Below are 23,086 nucleotides of genomic sequence, written 5' to 3'. Positions count from 1 at the left end.
TATCTATATCTATATCTATATCTATATCTATATCTATATCTATATCTTCTATATATATAACAATGAATTGTCTTTCGTATGACGGCGATGCCTGAGCAACGGTTGAACCGATTTCAATTCTGTAAAAAGCACATTTTTGTACCTTCTGTGTGGAAGGTTCTTTGATTTAAAAAAATTTGAAGTTTTTTATTGTTGTTGCCGAAAAATGAAGAAAGCTGAGACGTCACGATTTCAAAATTTCATAGAGTTTTCCGTATATTGAATGTCACTAAACTACTAAACGGATGGACCGATTTCGTTCATATTTGGAACATATTTCAGCACCTTGAAGGGAAATATTTCGACTAAAGATTTAATGGCTAGGTGGCGCTGGGGTCGGGATATTCATAAAAATTGCATTTACTTGCTGATTTGGCTCATATTTAGAAAACAATTTAGCCAATTTAAAAGAAATATTTGGACTTGAAACTAACACGATAAGTGGCTCTGTGGCCGAGATATCCCCAAAAATTATTTTACGCTAAGAGAAGGATATATCTACTATATATTTGTGGAAGTATGTATGTATGTATGTATGTGCCAGGTTGCAGCCTAAAAGGACGGACAGAATCGAACAAAATTTTGACAGAGTATTGCCATGACACCTGGGCCTATAATAGGGTAAAAAAAATTGGGATTCGACAAGGGGGCGTGGCATCTCCCATAGGCGTGAAATCTTTAATCAGCCATAACTTCGAAACTATAAGTCACATGAACTTGAAATTTGGTATGCAGTCATATATATGGTAGGTGCTTATAGTATGGTGTAAATAAGTGAGTTTGTAGAAGTGGGCGCTAAGTCTTGGAAAAACCCGCGAGAAGGATCGATCACCACCTGTTTGTCGACTTTAAAGCCGCCTTTGACAGCACTAAAAGGAGTTGCCTGTACGCCGCTTTGTCTGAATTTGTCATCCCCTCAAAACTCATACGGCTGTGTAAATTGACGTTGAGTAATACGACCAGCTCCGTCAGAATTGGGAAGAGACCTCTCCGAGCCGTTCGCCACAAAACCGGGTTTCTTGGCACCCACGTCACTGTTGACAGTTACAATTTCGAGAAAGTGGAGAATTTCATTTACTTGGGAACCAGCATTAACACCGATAATAATGTCAGCATTGAAATCCAACGCAGAATCACTCTTGCCAACAAGTGCTACTTTGGACTGAGTAGGCAATTCAGGAGTAAAGTCCTCTCTCGACGTACGAAAACCACGCTCTATAAGTCACTCATCAAGCCCGTGCTGGTATATGGCGCAGAAGCATGGACAATGACAACATCCAATGAGGCGGCGCTTGGAGTGTTTGAGAGAAAGATTTTGCGAAAGAGTAATGGGCCTTGACGCGTTGGTGACGGCGAGTACCGCAGACGATGGAACGATTAGCTGTATGAGCTTTACAACGACACGGACATAGTGCAGCGAATTAAAATACAGCGGCTCCGCTGGCTTGGCCATGTCGTTCGAATGGACACCGCCGCTCCAGCTCTGAAAGTATTCAACTCGGAACCCGCTGGTGGTAGCAGAGGAAGAGGAAAGATCAGGTGGAGAAGGACTTGGCTTCACTTGGCATTTCCAATTGGCGTCAGTTGGCGCAGAGGAGAAACGACTGGCGTGCTTTGCTGAACTCGGCCAAAATCGCTTAGACGGATACTGCACCAAAAAAGAAGAACAAGAAGAAGAAAAAGAAGAAGAAGTGGGCTTGGCACATCCAATAGGCGTGGAATATTTTATCAGCTATAAATCCGAAACTATTAGTCATATGAACTTAAAATTTGTTATTCATTCATACGTATGGTAGGTGCTTATAGTAGGGTATCTATGAATGAGGTTGTAAAAGTGGGCGTGGCTCATCCCATAGGAACATTTTATCAGCTCGAATTCCGGAACTATAAGCCACATGAACTTGAATTTTCGTATGCAGACATAACTATGGTAGGTGCTTACAGTAAAGTATATATAAAGGGGTTTGTAAAAGGGGGCGTGGCACATCCCATAAGCGTGGAAATTTTTATCAGCTATAATTTCACAACCATCAGTCAAATGCGGTGCTTACAGTAGACTGTAAATACATGAGTTTGTAAAAAGGGGCGTGGAACATCCCATAGGCGTGGACCCTTTAATCAGCTATAACTTGGGAACCATAAGTCCCAAGAACTTTAAATTTGGTGTGCAGGCATATCTACGGTAGGCGCCTTAAGTAAGGCATATATAACTGAGTTGAACATCCCATAGGCGTGGGAAATTCGGAATCATATGTCACGTGAAATTGAAATTTGGTACGCAGACGTATCTATAGTAGGTGCTTATACTAGTCTATATATAAGTGAGTTTGTAAAAGGGGGAGCGGCACGTCCCATGGACCTGGGGTGTTTTATCAGCTATAACTCCGGAGCTATAAGTCGCTTGAACTTGAAATTTCGTACGCAGCCATTTTAATGGTAGGTACTTATATTAGGGTATATATAAATGAGTTTCGAAAAGAGTGCATAGCACATCCAATAGGCATGGAATTTTTCATCAGCTATAACTTCGGAACTATAAGTCCCACCAACTTGAAATTTAGTATACAGATATATCAATGGTAGGTCCTTATATATAAATGCGCTTGTAAAAGAGGGCGTGGCACATCCCATAGGCGTGGAAAATTTTATCAGCTATAATTCCAGAACCATAAGTCGAATGAAATTGAAATTTGGTACGCAAACATATCTATGGTAGGTGCTTATAGTAGGGTATCTTAATATATAAATATCCCGTGTCACTGTGTTCGTTCACGCTAATCTCCGATACCACTTAACCGATTTCAATGAAATTTTGTGGGTGTGTATTGATGGTTCTAACTGAAAAGATAGGATAGTTGTGAACCCGAGAAAAAAATTTTTTTTTCATCGAAATTTTTTCTATGCTCGCATCGTGCTTATCTAATATACATATAAAAATCGAACTCTTCCTAAAGGGCTCGACCGATCTTTATGAAATTTTTTGTGTTATATATGGTAGGCATGAGAATCGGATGTAAAGTATATTTCATACCGCTAAGTGCAGGGGGCGTGGCACCTCCCATACAAAGCCAATTTTTCATATTGCACATCTCTGGAAGTGTTCATGGTAGACATGTTTCGACTAAGGTAGGGAGATGTATGAAAACATTTGTATATTCATAGATAAAAATTGCGGTTATTGGAAAAAGTTACATGGCACCTCCCATACAAACCGAATTTTTCATACTGCATATCCCGGAAATTGTTCATGGAAGAGGTCTCGAACTTGGTATGGAGATATATGAAAGCAATCGCATACTCATGGAGATAAATTGTGGTTATCGGAAAAGGAGGCGCGGCACTTCCCATACACATCGAATTTTTCATACTGCATATCTCTGAATGTGTTCATGGAAGAGTACTGGAACTTGGTATGTACAAGATATATAAAACGCGACTGGTCATGAAGAAAAGTTGGGGCTATTGGAAAAAGGTCAATTACTCGAAAATGGTTTAGAGATTTATGAAATCAGTCCCATGCTCTTAGAGAAAATTGGGGTTATTTGAAAAGGGGACGTGGTGCCTTTCAAACGCACTGAAACTATTACGTATCTTTGTATGCATGTACAGTTTTGCTAAGTTATTTAAGACGGCATATATGCCTTCTGACAACCACCAAACCGTAATATTACAAGACAAATGCGTCACTAAAAATCATGAACGTGAACTCTTTTTGAAAATTTTGGACCAAAATGTTTCAATACACTGACGGGATTGCAGAGATAATTCGATATTTTATTGAGATAAAATTATAAGTGAATGTTAGCTACACGAGGTTTAAATCCAGAAGAAGGTTAAAGTTACAAAAGAAGAGATGAATAAAGCAAAAAAAGAAAAGAGTAATGACAATGTGTACAGTAATATACTGACATGCATAGTGTTAGGTAAATGAATACAAAATCAATATCTTTAACAAGCCCTTTCAATATGCATGTCATCTAAGTGGGTAAACCAAGTCCGATAAGACATCTCTCGGGATTTGCTCGCGCCAACGGTTTCGTCATCACATCTGCAATCATCTCCTGTGTAGGTACGTGCTTCAATGAGAATAACCGTGCGCTGATGCATTCTCTTACAAAGTGATGCTTGATATCTATGTGTTCGGTCGGCGCATGAAAAACTGGATCATTCGCCAAACACTGCGCCCCTCTGTTGGCCACATAAACTTTAATATCGGTGAGCTCTTGAAGACCTATCTCGTTTAAGAGACTACGCAAGTAGACTGCCTCTTTTGCTGCTTCCGCCAAATTGACATACTCGGCCTCCGTTGATGAAAGTGCTACTGTACGTTGTTTTTGCGACTTCCAGCTTATCACAGCACCGCTGAGCAAGAAAGCATAGCCAGTGTAGGAACGACGATCAGTTGTGCAGCCACCCCAATCAGCATCGGTGTACCCTATTAGCGGTAGGTTGAATTTTTGATAGAGCACACACCTATTGGCAGTACCGGCAATATATCTTAGCACACGTTTGGCCGCGTTCCAATAGCATTTCGATGGGTTAGTCACAAACTGTGCTAGTCTTGACACGGTATTTGCTATGTCTGGCCTTGTTGCGACGGACAAGTACATAAGAGCTCCTATTAGTTCCCGGTATGGGCAGGCTTCATCAATACTTGGATTATTTCACATTCAACTCTGATGGTGTAGCTACCGGGTTACACTGACTCATGCCATATGTCTTTAACAATTCTTGTATGTAGCCACTTTGCTTCAAAGTAACACACCATCCTTTTGATGAATCTCTAGCCCAAGACAATAATTTGCTCGACCAATGTCCTTAATATCAAAATCATTTAAAAGTTGCTGTTTTAATTTGTGAATAATTTTTACTTCATGCGACGCAATTAGTAGATCGTCTACCAGCAGTAAAACTAACTTTTTCTCAAACTTTCCATGAAATAAACAGGGTTAATTTTCTGTGGGCTTTAACCCCATACTTAAAAGCTTCGACTTTAATTTGGAATACCACTGCCGACCGGCTTGCTTCAGACCATACAACGCCCTCTTAAGTCGACAAGTGTTGCCACCTTCATCTATGTCGTTCATCATTTTCGCAGCTTTTCTACCAATGTCCCCGATTTTATCAAACTTCGTTATAATTCTTTGTAAAATATCATACAACATATCTGGCACCTTCATAAACACTTTTTCACTTAAAGTTCCATTTAAGTATGCGCTTACAACATCAAACTGCCAGATTGTGCGGTTAAAATGAGCCGACAATGCAAGTAACAAGCGAATCAATTCTAAGGTTGCAAACAGAGTGGAAGCGAAGCCGAAGACGAAGATGAAGACGAAGCCGAAGACGAATTTCTTGCGTTGCGGGCAAGCTAGCGAGTGTACATAGTGGAAGATGAATGATATGAAGATTTGTTTCTAAATAAAACCCTTTTTTAGATAAAATCAAAAGAAAATAAAGAAAAAACAGCAATTCATGAAATAATTTGTATACAACTTTTGGAGAATTTCGCCACTTGTATTATGTGTTACGGCAAGACGGACAGACATTTTTCGAATATACAAGAATGCCAATTAATACGTTTGATTACATTTTGCCAAAAATTTAGCCCATTTCTTAAAAAACGCGTTTTTTCACAATTGCAAACAGTTAAATAAATTGTAAACAACTCATCACAGCAAGCTATTCGTCTTTGAAAACAGTACCGCACTGTTTCAAGCTGACCGCTTGCGCAACATCTTCATCTTCGTGTCCGTCTTTGCATGCACTGTTATCACTTTCATATGTTTACTACTGCACTGTTTTTCGTCTTCGGCTTCGTCTTCATCTTCGTCTTCGGCTTCGCTTCCACTCTGTTTGCAACCTAAGCGAGCTACTGGCGCATACGTTTCACTCATGAACGAAAGACACAAGATCACGTGGGAAGGAAAGAACGAAAAAAGTTATTTTCTAGCTGCCGAAATCTCGACGCCATCTTTGTTGTAAGAAGTAAACAACGAAGAGAACGGAGAAAACCGCGAAATTGTTGAACGCATGAAAAATCATTTTTATTATGCAAATTCTTCTATAAATCATGCCGTTTTGTTAAATTATTCTTTATCTTATGTGTACACACGTTGTCACAAGCGAAAATGAAGAAAATTGCAGTAAAAAGCCACCACCAAATTGTAAACAACGAAGAAATGTAAACAAACGGCTAATGTCAAAATCGTTCCACTTTCTTCCTAAATGCGATTCTAACGGGCTACTCTCCTGCCCGCGTGATCTTGTCTTTTTGGTTCATGCGTTTCACTATAGTTTATACCATATTTCTGACCATAGCCTTTGGCTACCAGGCGAGGTTTGCGTCGCTCAATATTACCATCGGAATCGGATCCATACTTATCTGTCAAAACAAAACGGCGTCCCACTATATTTTTGTTGTGAGTGGTCGGAACAATATCCCATGTATCATTTTTAATCAGGTTAATTACCTCACATTCCAATGCGTCTCGCTATTCATCACTCTCAGGTCCATTCAAAGCGTTCTGCATGCTAACTTCAGCTATACCAACAAACACATCATCGTCACCAACACTATCATTGTCGCTTTCTGTACAAACCGGTTGCTGTGATGGCTCTGAGTTAGCGCGAGAACGAAACAATTTGCGCGGTCTTCCTCTATTTCCCATTCGCAACAACTTTGGCCTACCTGGTGCTCTTCGAACCTCTTCCAACTTTTCATCAGCCTCTGTAGTGGGTTCATTCGATGTACTCTTTTCAATAGCAGAAGGTGAAAACTCTACACTTTTACGGCAGTTGCTCTTATTCTCTTCTGGAACTTCAGGCTGCATCAGCAGATCATCGACGCTACGTGTTGGAAGTGAAACCAGTTGCTGTTCACTAACGAATCGGACGTCACGCGCACATACGATCTTATGCGCCTTTGGTATCCACACGCGATAACCCTTGTTGTCTCTTGGATACCCTACAAACACGCCTTCTTCACATCTCGGTTCCAGCTTATTTTTCTCGGGTAATTTATCGAGTACCATTACCTTTGAGCCAAACGACCTTAAGTATTTGACATTGGGCTTTACCTTATTTAGACATTTATAAGGTGACTTCGATCCTAAGCTTCGCGATGGGCATCTGTTCCTTATATGACACGCAGTTGCTACCGCTAACGATCAAAAAGCATGACCTAGGCTCGACTGCAATAAGAGACACCTAGTCATATCCAGCAGCGTTCGGTTCATTCGCTCACCGACTCCATTCTGTTTGGGCGTGCGAGGAACACTTAGCCGTCGTGCTATGCCGGATTCTGAAAGATACGTATTAAAATCATTATTTAAATACTCACGTCCATTGTCGGACTGCAGGCACTTAATTTTCAGCCCTGTCTGCCTTTCCATAAATCTCTGGTATAGCTTAAAAGCCTCGAAAACGCCAGACTTCTGCCTTAGTAGGTATATTTCGCACCACCTTGTGCAGTCATCTATTAAGGTGAGAAAATATCTGGCGCGGCCAATGGACTCTTCCTTGAATGGCCCAACAACGTCGGAATGTATAATCTTCAAAGACTCTGAGCACGGCACTCTGCCTTTATTGAACGGTAACGCAGACATTTTACCCATTATACACACTTCACACTGTGCCAGCTGCTCGACGTCGCCAGTGTCAGAAGTAGGAACCACACCATCACGTATCAACTTTGATAAATCAGCCGCGTTTAGATGGCCCAACCGACAGTGGCACTTCAACAGTTCGGAGCACTTCGGCTGGACAGCAGCACATTCGCTGCTTTCTATTATATAATATAAGTCGCCCTTGCGGTCAGCGATCAGTGTTATTTCTCCATTTCCATTGCACACATACGCAGCGTCCTTGGTAAATGTCACTTTTTGCCTCTTATCAGTAATTTTACCTACCGAAATTAAATTAGTGCGCAGCTCTGGAACAAACAACGTGTTTCGGAACTCAACTTGGCGCTGGCCACTTTCGGTAGTCACTGATAAATGTACCACACCTTTGCCTCGCACATCTCCACACGCCGGTTGACTCACCAAATTCAGCTTAGCTTTGGATGACTTTTCCATTGTCTTAAACATGTACTCGTCACCACACAAGTGAGCAGTGCATCCACTATCCAAAAGCCAAGCACGTTTTACACGTATGTCACCATATGACTTCTCTGTTGCTGCAGAATGGTCATAAAATAAACAGTCAGCGCATTCGCGCCTTGGAACCCACGTCACTGTTGACAGTTATAATTTCGAAAAAGTCTTCTCTCGACGTAAAAAAACCCGCACTCTATAAGTCACTCATCAGGCCCGAACTGTTATATGGCGCAGAATCTTAGACAATGACAACATTCGATGAGGCGGCTCTTGTAGTATTTGAGAGAAAGATCTTACGAAAGCTTTACAGGCTTCTATGCGTGGGCGACGGGGATTACCGTAAACGATGGAACGATGAGTTGTATGAGATTTACAACGAAATGTACATAGTGCAGCGAATGAAAATACAGCGGCTCCGCTGGCTTAGACATGTCCTTTCAATAGGAACCGAAATTCCAGGTGTGATGGTAGCAGAGGAATAGGGAGCCCCCCTTGCAATGAAGAGTTGCCAAGTTGGCGCAGAGAGAAATGACTGACGTTCTTTGTCGAGCTCGGGCAAAATGACTTAGGCGGTTTACAAAGCCAAAGTAGAAGAAGAATATGCAAATGATAAATGACGGAGTTGGGGGACCCTCTTATTGGATGCGCCAGTAGGAACTGGGAAAATATTCCTTATCAGATTGATCCTGGCCACGGTTCGATCAAAAACTTACATAACATTAGCTATCACTTCGTCTGGAATTGCTGCGACATTGTCACCAAGTGGAAGCACTGCTTATTCAGGTCTTATGCTGCCATTGAAAATATAAAACATCGAAACTCCCACGTGAAATATTTCTAGAACACCCGGTACAGAAAAAGTATTACAAAATTTAAACTCATTGTTTGGGATGAGTGCACCATGGTACATAAAAATCGCTTGAGGTTCTTGATCGTGTTGCGTGGAAACGTTCAACCATTCGGAAATGCATTAATATTGCTCGCAGGAGATTTTACGCAAACATTGTCTGTAATTTCTCGATTAACACTAGCGAGAGAGATAAATGCTTGCCTGAAATAGTCAACGGTTTGGCAAGACGAACATATGTACATACACTGCAGCCGAGGTATTATCGCGATAATTACTGGACATTGGGAACGGAAAGCTGCCAGTCAATGAGAAATTAAGACGAATTTTATTGTCCGATAATTTTTGTGCCTTAGTAACAGCGAAAGGAGAACTGATTGAAAGAAGGTTACTTAATAAATACAATTAATTATAGGAATAACGACTGGCTCAGTGAACGAGATATTCTTACTGCGAAGAATAAGGATGTCTATCAACTAAATAGTAGTGGTATTGACAACAGTCGTTGCTTGAGCTGATCTGCTCATTTACCAGACTGCCAGGTCACTTGTTCAATTTGGTGAATACCACTAATGTTCAATAATAATGATATTCAATTCAGCATTCAAAGTGAGGAAATAACATATACGCCGATAAACACCCTTGTAGAAACAGATGAAGCAACGGAATTTATGAACTCGATTGATCTTCCAGGGATGACATACCGAAATTGAAAATAGATGTTCCAGTTACCATGTTGAGGAATATTAATCAGAAGAAGCACTGCAACGGCATGCGACACGCAGATAAGAAATTGATGAAGAACGTAGTGTAAGCAAAGATTTTAACGTGGCGAAGAAGAAGAAGGTGAAGAATTCCCATGATTCCGACCGATACACCATTTCAATTTAAAAGATTTTAATTCTTAATTCGATTGGCATTCGGAATCACAATCAATAATGCTCAAGATCAACCTTTGGAAAAGTGTGGTTTAGATTTAGATACGGATTGCTTTTTAGATGTCGCGTGTTCCCGTGTCGCCAAACCAGATATCCTTGAAATCTATGCAGAGAATGGAAAAACCACAAATACTGTGCACACAAGTACTTATTACGAAATCAAACTTATATGAAACGTAGATATTCTCTGTTTCGTTAATCATTTATCATCCATGTAATTGGAATATGCCACAGCAAAGCGTGGCAGGGTACAGCTAGTCTATATATGTATATAAAAATTAAATGTTTTTCGTATGACCGCGATGCCTGACCAAACGGCTGAACCGATTTCAATTCTGTAAAAAGGACTGTTGTGAACCTTCTGTTTGGAAGGTTTTTCGATTTAAAAAATTAAAAATTTTTGTTGTTGTTGCCGAAAAATGAAGAATGCTGAGATGTCACGAATTCACAATTTAATAGAGTTTTCGTATATTGTATGTCACTAAACTACCAAACGGCTGGACCGATTTCGTTCATATTTGGAACATATATCAGTACCTTGAAAATAAATATTTCTACCAAAAATTTATTTATTAATTTTTTATTTATTTATTTATTTAAGAATAATCTAGAAAATGTACATTTTCTTACACACTATACAGAGACTAATTCAGTTTAAGTTTATTTAACAATTTCATTTAATATGGATTTAAATCTATGTTTTGACAAAGAGAAAGCGATATCTGATGAATACGAGAGAAAATTAAATTGTTTTAATGCTCTATAAATAGGTGGGTTAGAAGCGTAAAGTGTTTTAACGCGATTTAGAAAACAAATCTCATGATTACGCAGGTCTCTTGTGGGGATATTAAAGCAGATGCATTCAAGTATGAATGAAGAATCAATCGCCCCACGAATAATATCACATACAAAAGTAAGCGAAAGAATGGATCTTCGGGTTTTTAGAGATTTAAGATCGATTAACTGACACCTGGCAGTGTATGAAGGAATCGGATCAACAAACGGAAGTGAACGGAGTGCGAAACGTATGAATTTTCTTTGTATTCGCTCAATCCTTTCAATATGGGAATTGTGGTATGGCCTCCAGATAAAGACAGCATATTCTACTTTAGAGCGGACGTGAGAAGTAAAGAGTAGTTTCAGAGTGTACGGGTCAGTACACTCAGAGCTGAAATGGCGAATAAAAGCTAGTATAGAAAAGGACTGTGCTACAGTATAGTTTAGATGACTATTAAAAAGAAATTTGGAGTCGAAAACCACTCCAAGATCAGACATTTCCTTACGAATGCTTAGACATGAGCCAAAGATATAATAAGAAGTGGGGATCGGGGAACGAGACTTAGAAAATGCGATATGAAAACACTTATTTATGTTTAACTGGAGTTGATTTGTACGACACCAGACAGAAACATTATTTAGATTGGATTTAAGCTTGACAGAATCAAACTGATTTGTAACCGTAGTGAAAATTTTTAAGTCATCGGCATATAAAAGATATTCAGAATGGTTAAAGCAGTTAGATATGTCATTAATAAAAATCACAAGAGAAGGGGACCTAAGACGCTACCCTGAGGTACTGCAGAGGTCGCAGTAAAAGATTGCGACGAGATGTTGTCCATTATGACAACACACTTTCGTGACGAAGGGTAAGACTTTACCCACTTCAGAGAGGTAGAGTGGAAACCTAAACTAGATAATTTGGATATTAGGAGCGAATGACTTTGTCAAAAAGCTTTGGTGAAATCGGTATAGACAGTGTCAACTTGCATGCGATTGTTAAAAGCAGACAGGCAAAATTCGGAGAAAACAGCTAGATTTGTAACAGTTGATCGACCAGACATAAATCCACGTTGATTAACAGAAATCAGCCGTTTGGTTGCAAAGTACATCTTTTGCTTTACAATGAACTCAAATAACTTAGAGACAGTAGGCAACTTTGTTATGGGTCTGTAGTTGGCAATATTGCTTTTATTAACACTTTTGTGAATGGGCGTGATGAAGGTAACCTTCCAGGCATCAATAAATTCGCCATATTTAAGGGATTTATTGAACAATAGTAGAAGAGGGTATGCAATAGCCGGGCAGTTTTGGAGAAGACATGGGGACAGACCATCAATATCTGCCTGCTTTGAGGATTTCAAATTTTGGATGCCATCAACCACGTCATCAAGAGTATGGAGAGCGCCCCAAAATCAATTGAGACATTCACATTCAAACAGCTGTCTTCAGTAGAATCTACTTCAGGCTCGTAGTTTGAGCTAAAGAAGTCTGCAAACAGATTTGCAGCCTCTGCAGACGAATTCGCATGTAATCCGTTATAGAAAACTTCCGACGGAATGCTTGAGCAATTTTTTTTTTATTTTACGTACCGCCAAAAGGCCTTGGGGTTCGATTTAATTTCAAGCTCAAATTTCTGAACACAGGCGCTGGGGTCAGGATATTCCTGAAAATTGCATTTACTTGCCGATTTGGCTAATATTTAGAGCGTATGTTAGCCAATTGAAAATAATTATTGGGCCTAAAATGTACACGATAGGCGGCATTGTGGATGAGATATTCCTAAAATTCTTATACACTGGGATAATGATAGATATCAACTATATATTTGTGGACGTATGTATGTATGTATGTGCCAGGTTGCAGCCTAAACAGACAGACAGAATCGAACAAAATTTTGATAGAGTATTGCCATGACACCTGGGCCTATAATAGGGTGAAAAAATTGGGATTCGATAAGAGGGCGTGGCATCTCCCATAGGCGTGAAGTTTTTATGAGCCATAACTTCGGAACCATAAGTCACATGAACTTGAAATCTGGTATGCAGCCATTTCTATGGTAGGTGCTAAAATAGGCTATATATAAATGAGTGTGGAAAGGAGGGCGTCGCACATCCCATAGGCGTGGAATTTTTTATCAGCTATAACTTCGGAACCATAAGTCCCACGAACTTTAAATTTGAGTTGCGGACATATCTATGGTAGGTGCTCATAGGAGGGTATATATAAATGAGTTTGTAAATGGGGGAGTGGCACATCTCATAGGCGAGGAATTTTTTATCAGCTATAACTTCGGAACCGGCTATAACTTCGGATTCCTGAATGTCTACCTGCGTTTGGGTCGCTTATACTGTCGGAAGTGGACGTTGGTGGTGGTATTGATTCACTTAAAACCTCAAATCTTATGGATCCTGATGGTCTTTCAGCCATACTCTTTAAAAAATGTCCTGCATTAATCCAACCTTTAACACTGATTTTTAACATGTCTTTAGCATTGGGTAAATTTATTGATGGTTGGAAAAAGGCTCAGATAACCCCGATTTGTAAAAGTGGCAACAAAAATGATGTATCTAATTATAGACCAATTTCAAAGTTAACCACAGTTGCGAAAATTTTCGAATGTGTTATTAAGGAGAAATTGTCATTCTCAGTTAGCAGCTTAATTAGTCCAAACCAACATGGTTTTATTAAAGGAAGTTTCACAGTCTCCAATCTTGCAATTTTTACGGAAGATAGATAGTTGGTTGGGTAAGGCACTGCGACCGGTGGGTCTATATTATGTGTACGGAAGATTGTCTGTCTGCTTTTCAAGCTGGCCACCAAGTCGACACAATATATAAAGATTTTTCAAAGGCATTTGACAGAGTTTCTCACAAGGTCTTCATGTCTAAATTATTCTCAACGGGTTTCCACTCTATTTTTTTGGAGTGGATTAAATCATATTTGTCTGACAGAAATTGCATGGTTGTGTTCGAGGATGTCTACTCACAGCCTTTTATTGCGACGTCGGGTGTTCCTCAAGGTAGTATACTTGGACCACTGTTTTTTATTTTATTTATTAATGACATAGGGTCCTGCTTCTCGTCATCTAAATATCTATTATATGCGGACGATCTCAAAATTTACTCTGTCATTAAAAGCATACACGATTCCATTGCCCTTCAAGGAGAACTTGTTAAACTACAGGATTGGTGCATACGAAACCGTCTTCATCTAAATATAAATAAGTGCTCACATTGTACTTATACCAGAAAGCTAATTCCGCTCCACACACGCTATCATATTTCTGGATCTCCTCTTAATCATGTTAATGAAGTCAAGGATCTAGGTGTCCATTTCGACACGAAGCTAAACTTTTCCACGCATATCGAATATATAGTTGGCAAATCATACGCGATGCTGGCTTCCGTCCGGCGTAATAGTTCATCTTTTTACGATCCATACACTTTGAAGATGCTTTATATTACTCTAGTAAGATCCAGGTTGGAGTATGCGTCATTCATTTGGAGACCATACCACAATTCTCAAACCACGCGATTAGAACGGATACAGAAAAAATTTATAAAATTTGCTTTACGCTCACTGAATTTTAGTGAACCCATTCCCTCATATGAATCACGTTGTGCACTTCTAAATTTACAAACTCTACGTAGCAGATCTGCTTATCTTGCTTGCTCATTCTTTGCCAATCTCTTGAATGGATCGGTTGATTGCCCTAACCTCTTGGAAAGAATAACTTTCAATGTTCTACACGTAATTTACGCAGTGTTTCTTCTTTCTACATCGTATTTTCTAAAACGAACTATGCAATGTATGCTCCCTTGATTAGAACCTTAGTGGAGCTAAACAATATTCCAACTTTTGACCCGTCTCTATCTTGTGCAGCAGTTCGTACTTTATTATACAACTTTTTTAACTAGTTTTAAGTACCTCTGAATTACAGTCAGTAAGAATTCATCGTTCAATTGACTGAAATATAAAAATAAATAAATAAATATATAAGTGAGTTTATAAAAGGGGGCGTGGCACTTCCCATAGGCGTGGAAATTTTTGTCAGCTAAAACTTCTGAACCATTAGTCACATGAACTTCAAATTTGGTATGCAGGCATACCTATGGTAGGTGCTTATAGAAGCGTATATATAAATTAGTTTGTAAAAGGGGGCGTGGCGCATCCCATATTCGGGTAAATTTTTATCAGAAATATATATATTTTTATGCGGACATACGTATTTATGGTAGGTGGTTATAGGAGGGCGTGGAAATTTTGATCAGTTTTACCTTCGGAACCATTAGTCACATGAACTTGAAATTTGGTATGAACTAGGTAGGTAGGTGCTTATAGTATATTCAAATGGTTTTGTAAAAGAGGGCGTACTTAAATTATGGAGGGAACACTTTTCCGCCCTACTAAATGGAAGCAGCACGGAAAGTTGTGGAGAAGAAGAACCCGAGCCCGCAGTCGAGGTTGACGGAGTCGACGTTCCACCGCCTGACTATGACGAGGTACGTATAGCAATAACGCGGCTGAAAAACAACAAAGCTGCTGGAGCTGACAGCCTGCCAGCTGAGCTATTCAAGTACGGCGGCGAGGAGTTGATAAGGTGCATGCATCAACTCTTGTGCAGAATATGGTCAGATGAACGCATGCGCGACGACTGGAATTTAAGGGTGCTGTGCCCAATCCACAAGAAAGGTGACCCCGCCATTCGCGCCAACTACCGCGGGATCAGCCTTCTAGGCATAGTTTACAAGGTCTTATCGAGCGTACTGTGTGAAAGACTTAAGCCCACCGTCAATGAACTGATTGGGCCTTATCAGTGTGGCCTTACACCTGGAAAATCCACCATAGACCAGGTATTCACAATACGCCAAATCTTGGAAAAGACCCGCGAGAAAAGGATCGACACTCACCCCCTATTTGTCGACTTTAAAGCCGCCTTTGACAGCACTAAAAGGAGTTGCCTATACGCCGCTATGTCTGAATTTGGCATCCCCTCAAAACTTATACGGCTGTGTAAAATGACGTTGAGCAATACCACCAGCTCCATCAGAATTGGGAAAGACCTCTCCGAGCCGTTCGCCACAAAACGGGGTTTCAGACAGGGCGACTTCCTTTCATGTGACTTCTTTAATCTGATGTTGGAGAAGATAATAAGAGCTGCAGAACTGAACCGCTCAGGAACAATTTACTACAAGAGCGTGCAATTGCTGGCTTATGCCGATGACATCGACATCATCGGTAACAAAAACCGCGAAGTCTGTTCTGCTTTTTCCAAGTTGGATAGGGAAGCAAAGCGAATGGGTCTGGTGGTAAACGAGGACAAGACGAAGTATCTCCTGTCATCAAACAAACAGTCAGCACATTCACGCCTTGGCACCCACGTCACTGTTGACAGTTACAACTTCGAGAAAGTAGAGAATTTCATTTACTTGGGAACCAGCATTAACACCGATAATAATGTCAGCATTGAAATACAACGCAGAATCACTCTTGCCAACAAGTGCTACTTTGGACTGAGTAGGCAATTCAGGAGTAAAGTCCTCTCTCGACGTACGAAAACCACGCTCTATAAGTCACTCATCATGCCCGTGCTGGTATATGGCGCAGAAGCATGGACAATGACAACATCCGATGAGGCGGCTCTTGGAGTGTTTGAGAGAAAGATTTTGCGGAAGATTTACGGTCCTTTACGCGTTGGCGACGGCGAGTACCGCAGACGATGGAACGATGAGCTGTATGAGCTTTACAACGATATGGACATAGTGCAGCGACTTAAAATACAGCGGCTCCGCTGGCTTGGCCATGTCGTTCGAATGGACACCGACGCTCCAGCTCTGAAAGTATTCAACTCGGAACCCGCTGGTGGTAGCAGAGGAAAGATCAGGTGGAGAAGGACTTGGCTTCACTTGGCGTTTCCAATTGGCGTCAGTTGGCACAGAGGAGAAACGACTGGCGTGCTTTGCTGAACTCGGCCAAAATCGCTTAGGCGGTTACAGCGCCAAAAAAGAAGAAGAAGAAGAAAAGAGGGCGTGGACTTTTTTATCAGCTATAACTTCGGAACCATAAGTCCCACGAACTTGAAAGTTGTTACGCAGACATATATAGGCACTTATAGTAAGGCAGGTATGTATAAATAAATGAGTTTGTAAAAGCAAGCGTTGCACATCGCATAGGCGGTGATATTTTTGTCATCTAAAACTTCGAAAGCAGAAGTCACATGACCTTGAAATTTGGTATACGGACATGTCCAATGTAGGTGCTTATAATAAGATATATATAAATGAGTCTCTTAAAGGGGGAGTGGCACATCCCATAGGGTAGAAATGTTTCTCAGCTATAACTTCAGAGCCGTAAGTCACATAAACTTTATATTTGGTATGCAGACGTATCTATGGTGGGTGCTTATAGTAGGGTATATATAAATAAGTTTGTACAAGAAGGCGTGTAACATCCCATCGGCGTGAAGTTTTTAAACTTATAACTTCGGAACCCCAGGTCACATGAACTTGAAATTTGGTGTGAAGATCTATGATAAATGCTTATAATAAGGCATATATAATTTTTTTTTTTTGAAGGGACGTGGCACATTCCACAGGTGTGAAATTTTGTATCAGCTACAACTTCGGAATCATAATTCACAAGAATATGAACTTTGGTATGAATACATATCCATAGTAAGGTTTGTATACATGAATTTATAAACGGGAACATGGAGTATGGGCGAGGAATTTTTAAATAGCCATAAATGGGGAACCATAAGTCAAATGAACTTGAAATTTGGTATGCAGACATATATGTATATGGGGGGTGTTTAGTGTAAAGTATATATGACTGAGTTTGTAAAAGGGGATAAATATGTATTCATCTATTAGATCACTCGGATATTTAACACCGTATTTTTTTTGAAACCTTACAGTCCTTAGACCATTTCGAAATGAAAAGATTAAATCGTTTCTTTGATCCCGCGATGCTGTTAAACGAAAAGTGTTCATTCGTAATGAATAAAACTCCTTTCAATAAAAGCATTCTACCGGAAAAGTGCATCTATACTAATACAGTTAAGCGAATAGGCAGCTAAACGCAATGTACCGTAGTAGACTAATTTTAATTTAAAAATTCTATCGTTACCTTAATCCACCTAATATTAATAATGAAACAAGATTTGTAGTACAAAAAATTATCACAAATATATAGTTGTTGAACTACGATAAAACTAACGGCATGGTTCATAAGGATGCCTTGATTTAAACAGAAAGAAGATAGTTTGACACCTTTAATTTATGCTGAACTGAATATTTGTACTACGGCTTTATATTTTTTTTTAACCCAAACGACGTCGGAGGCTCTGTTAGTAATAATATAATAATACACACACACACCTTTTGTGTCCTTCTTAACTGTCCAGCGTGTTTGCAAAATTATAACGAAATGATTTTGTATGGAAAATCATTTATGCCCATTTATTTGAATAAAGTAAACATACCTAGAAGATATAAACCAATACTTCCCATCTACCAAATGAAAGGAAAAGGCTTTTGATTAAAGAAAACAAAAACAAAATAATTCGAGCAGTTTTCGAGCATTTTGGAAATAAAAAATGCTAATTTTTTCAACAATTTTTTGCTTTAAATGCTCAATATTTGTTGAATTTTGTAGCGGCAGCCTTTTGTGTTGAAAGCCGCATAAAACCCCATCAAACACCTTCGAACGCCTTCAAATACCTTCAAACCAGAACCCACGTATCTGTGTCACTGTTAGCATAATGTTGTGTGAAACGAATTGTTTGATCCGAGATTACTCTCAATCGGGTACAATTGGGCATTAATTAGTCGCAACTAGTCTCATACGGGTACTAATGGAGATCAATTAGTCTCGACTCATCCCTTATGGGTATAATAGGAGATCAGTTAGTCCCCAACTCATTTCTAACGGATACTATTAACGATTTAATGATATGTACGCACTTAGTCAATGACATTTTATGTGCGGCGTTGGCACGCAGAGAGAGTATTCGCCTAACAAAACTGAGCAACCCGGTTCGAATCTCAGCTGGCGCAAATTTTTTTTTTTATTTTTTAAAAGTGACTAGTCGCTTTTTATACCCGTTCGGGTATAAAGGTGAACAATTAGTCTCTTCATAGGACATGCTCGAACAAAAGCGAACAGTTCATTCCATATAAAGAGATCAAAAGTGGTATTAGTCGCATGCTCCTTTGCGATTTCTCCCGGAGTCATCCCGGTTTAGTCCAATTTTTTGCAGGGATATGTTTATGTCCGGGATATGGAAGAATGTGTGCGTATGCGTGTATCGATTGAGTGAAAGTCTTTTGAAGGTAATTTCCTCGGGCCACAAGAGCATCGGGGGCACGATCAGTAGGCCAGCCAAGGCCAAAAATTAGATTGATGTGTGCTCTGAAAGCAGTTAGAAGTGTGGTGCGCGAGTTTTAATCGTCCACAAAGTAATAATCAATAGTTAAGTTTTTACTTAAATGGTGACAAAGGATTCACCCCGTTAAAACGGCGAATCGAGATTGCGGACATTCGAGGAATGCCGTTTGGGAAACCGGTATAGAAGAGGTGAGTCAACGCAATTCAAAGCCCCGTTGAATAAGTCGTGAAATCTTTAATTATAATGAATTTTAACAAGGAATTTGAATAAAACAAAAATTTAAATAATTCAAAAACCGAATAAGCGTGCCGAATTTACGAGACTGGAGGTTTAAAACGAGGAGAAAACAGAGTCAAGTGAATTCCAAATGCACTTAAAGTAAATCTAAAATATACCGAACGGGAGAAAAGCGGCGAGGGAGCTTAATTAAATTAAAGAAAAATTAAAATTTTAAATAAAATAACAGTGAAATTAAATCAAAAAAAATTAGATGAAATAAAATTATGCTTAATTAAAATGAAATTAAAACAAAATGAAATTAAAATAAAATTAAATTTAAATTGAATAAAACTAAAATTAAATTAAATTTAAAATCCGATTAAGAAATTAAAAATTAAATCTAACGACATAATAAGTAGATACAAGCTAAGTTAAAGAAAAGATGATCAAGAGTTCGTTTCAAACATAAATTAAACCTATGTACATGCAAGCATACAGATCTTAACCCAAGTCACATACTAAAATAAAATAATGAAATAATCTGATTAAAAATAATATATTTACGTACATATAAATAAACGATAACGTGTGAAACAAAAAAATTAAATGAGGCAATAAATATTTCAGATCCAAACCAGGCAGGAGTGGCATTGGGACCCCAAAACTACGAAATCTCGACTTGCGGTACATACTTTTGTACATATGCGAACAAGTCAGCTGTAACAATATATACATAAACTGAAATTAGAAGCGGGTCAATGACCGAAATTTTATGCACCGACACCTATGTACTAACGACATTAAAACGCAATAAGCTGCAAAACAGGAGGGAAACTGCAATAAATATGGGAGCACTGGAAGTTGAAAAGGAGCATACATACATACATACACGACTGGAGCAGCAGGCTCAGCGCGGGAAGCGGCCAGACAAAGACTTCACCGCGCTCTCGTCGCCCATACTCTCTCGCAATTTTCGCAATTTAATTTTTGGTTATAATCTCAGGTTTTAAAAATGTTCACACTCGTTTTCCTTTTACTGAATTTTGTTTTCCTTCTGAGAAGTTTTGTTAGTAGTTAGTATACTTATATTAGTATGAATTAGCTCCAGCTTTACGTGAATTTTTAGGTTAATTTATTTCCTTTAGCAAGATTTTGGTTTATCGCGTTCTTACCACTTAATTTTTATTATGAATTCGTTTTTGCCTAGGTATTTCCAATCCTTATTAGTTTTATTTATTTATTAAGAAGGTTCCCGTCACTTCCGCACGCGGTGCTTATTTTGTCCAAATGAAATTGACATTGTGAATTAATGTACTCAATGGCTCCACTCATCCGATCAGTTTGAATATTGGAAGGCAAGGCATGTTGTTTGTATGAATTTACCTCACCTCACCTACTACCTTAGAAGCAGGCGCCTTCATCGCGGGAGAGAATGGTAAGTGGAAATATTGCCTTCTTATTTTCTTTCTAGCTCGTCTCAATAATTGTGTATAGATGAATATGAATGCCCCTACATATTTATTGCAATTTTGGATTTTTTTGTTTTACGATCTGTGAGAGTGGCGAAGTTTAATAGTACATGGATCACAGTCGTGGCCGAATAAGAGGGACAAAATATAATAATAATTTCGTTTGTTTTCATTCATATCTTTCCTTTTCTTAGTTGTTATGCTGCTTTGATTTGTATCGAAGTACTTATTTATCTCTAAATAAGCTTAGCATACTTTTTATACATATATTGCATGTGATAGGGCATAGATACACTCATACCTATGTAAATTAATGAAATTTTGAATTAACCTAAGAGGATTGAGTTTGTTAGGGAAGTTAGAGATTAGAATTAAAGTCCACAAGATTGCTATGGTGATGTATTAGTGAAATATACATGTATATCACAAAGAAGAATGAATTGAAAAATCTTTAATCGCGGTTTGGTGGTGAAATTATGAGTTGTTAAATTTTTCAGGTTGGTGTGGGTGTTGCACTAGAGCAATAAGGGGGGAAGAGGATATGACGGCGTGATGACGGACTGGTGCGGACGTAGACAAGACGGACGTATGTCAGGAATAGGGAACTTTGCGAATAGTGGGAGTCACGGCAAAGTTCAAGGCTACTTCACGAACAAGTATAGGGGGAGGGTTTGACTCCACCTGACTGGACAGTTTCTTCTATCACTATGTTATTTCACTTGGTCTTCTATACTAACAGTTTAATACGACTTATGCTACCTATTTCTTCTACACAGGCATGAGTAAATTTTGTTTATGTCTCTGCTGGTGAGGTGGGTGGAAATGACCCCCCCGACCGACGAGCTAGCCAGAGCTCCCTGCATGCCACAGCACCTTGCCCCAACAGTCAGAGATATAACAATTTATATAAAATTTGTACACAATAATATTTCTATTGCTCCAAATAATCTACATACATATATCCCAGATGTGAAAGCTATATCTGCAAATCATAAGTTGTTGAGTACTTTAAAGGCTCAAAATTGACCCCAAAATAAGCTAATATTTACCGTTGCTTCTACGACGGAAACAGAATTGGTTACATACAAAAATGAATCGTTCGATAGGCTTGGAGCTCTATCTTTGAAACGCCATACTTTTCTTTGAAATCGCCTCATTAGTTCTCGTACTATAAGCGTTTTCTTGAAGCTCTAAAAATTACAACTACCACATTTGAGCATAGCCTCTGTTTCGGGGTCAGTAAGGTTTTTTACTGACCCGTATTACTTACAATAAAAAAAATGCGACAACAACGATATGCGGGCGTTTATTGCTAAATGTACATGGGAATATTAGCAACTATATGCTAGCGCTTGCTAATATGACCAAAATGCGAGTAACAAAATTCTTAGATGTACAAATTAACCAGCCTTCAAAATTCCCTCTAGCTCAACAAGTACAATGGCTTACGGTAAAGAGATCGGATGATTTAGTGGTACATATTCCAATATAATGCAGTTATGCTATTGTATGTATGTACAAGTATGATAAGAGCGCTTACCACAGCCACTTAAATTCCCTAAACCGGTTCTTAAACATTGGTGTCATTACGCATTAGCGGGAGCGCAGATTTGAAGCAAGCAAATATTTACTTATGTACGTAAGTATGTATATACATACATATGGACATGCGCAGATGCATATGTATGAACAATTAGCATAATGAGCAACTAATAAATGATGATCAACCAAGAATGATAGAATACAAGATTGCGCCGATCAGAGAGGATTTTTGAGAATAACTTTTGTGTGACGTCACACTGGTGCAATTGCGAGAGAGAAATGCCAAAACGTGAGCAAGAACGGAAGAAGAAGAAAAAATGTTGCAAGGAAAACGTAAACAAGTTGCACAAGTGTGACGTCATGCAAACCACGATTCTGTCAAATTCGTTAAGAGAGGAATAGCGGTCCGAGATCGGCGCAACCTTTGTATTCTCTCAATCGTACAGTGATGGTACATATAATTACATGCTATCAGTGATGGTACATAATAGAAAGGTAATAACAATGTAGATAATTATACTGCATAGATATGCATGTGCGAGACAATGTATCTAATATTAAAAAGTCTCCGCCCGTTGAAAGACTCAGACTTTCAAAATATTGTCGTCAATGGGTAGCAGACACAGCTTTGCCACAGCCCGTTTGTATATGCCACTTGCAGTCTTCAGAACGGCCACTTGTACCACCTGATCCTTTCCTCTGATGGTTTCGATAACACTGGCAAGCGGCCACCTTAGTGGGGGATTGTTCTCATCCTTGATCAA

The 23,086-nt window shown here is 39.2% G+C and overlaps 3 protein-coding genes across 6 annotated transcripts in view; 1 reads left to right on the top strand and 2 right to left on the bottom strand.

Moving 5' to 3' along the window:
• LOC118736296 (piggyBac transposable element-derived protein 3-like) overlaps positions 1 to 3,876 on the top strand; it is a 7,007-nt gene extending 3,131 nt beyond the window's left edge. The window contains exon 3 of the mRNA XM_036466393.1: positions 3,845 to 3,876. Coding sequence (XP_036322286.1) covers positions 3,845 to 3,876 — 32 coding nt within the window. The remainder of the gene's footprint in view (positions 1 to 3,844) is intronic.
• The window catches only part of LOC118735299 (protein rolling stone), a 139,282-nt gene that overhangs the window by 85,732 nt on the left and 30,464 nt on the right, over positions 1 to 23,086 (bottom strand). The gene's annotated exons all lie outside the window — the stretch shown is intronic.
• On the bottom strand, positions 4,017 to 4,649 carry LOC118736294 (secreted RxLR effector protein 161-like). The gene has a single exon (XM_036466392.1). The coding sequence runs from the start codon at positions 4,647 to 4,649 to the stop codon at positions 4,017 to 4,019; it is 633 nt and encodes a 210-aa protein (XP_036322285.1).

The sequence above is a fragment of the Rhagoletis pomonella genome, unplaced genomic scaffold (genome assembly GCF_013731165.1).
Source record: "Rhagoletis pomonella isolate Grant_MI unplaced genomic scaffold, Rhpom_1.0 Rhpom_scaffold_00003, whole genome shotgun sequence".
Lineage (NCBI taxonomy): Eukaryota > Metazoa > Arthropoda > Insecta > Diptera > Tephritidae > Rhagoletis > Rhagoletis pomonella.
Note: the sequence above shows the minus strand (reverse complement) of the source record. Positions and strands in the feature narration are given on the sequence as shown.

Coding starts and splice junctions, on each gene's coding strand:
- LOC118736294 (XM_036466392.1), bottom strand. CDS start 4,649: ATGTACTTGTCCGTCGCAACAAGGCCAGACATAGCAAATACCGTGTCA.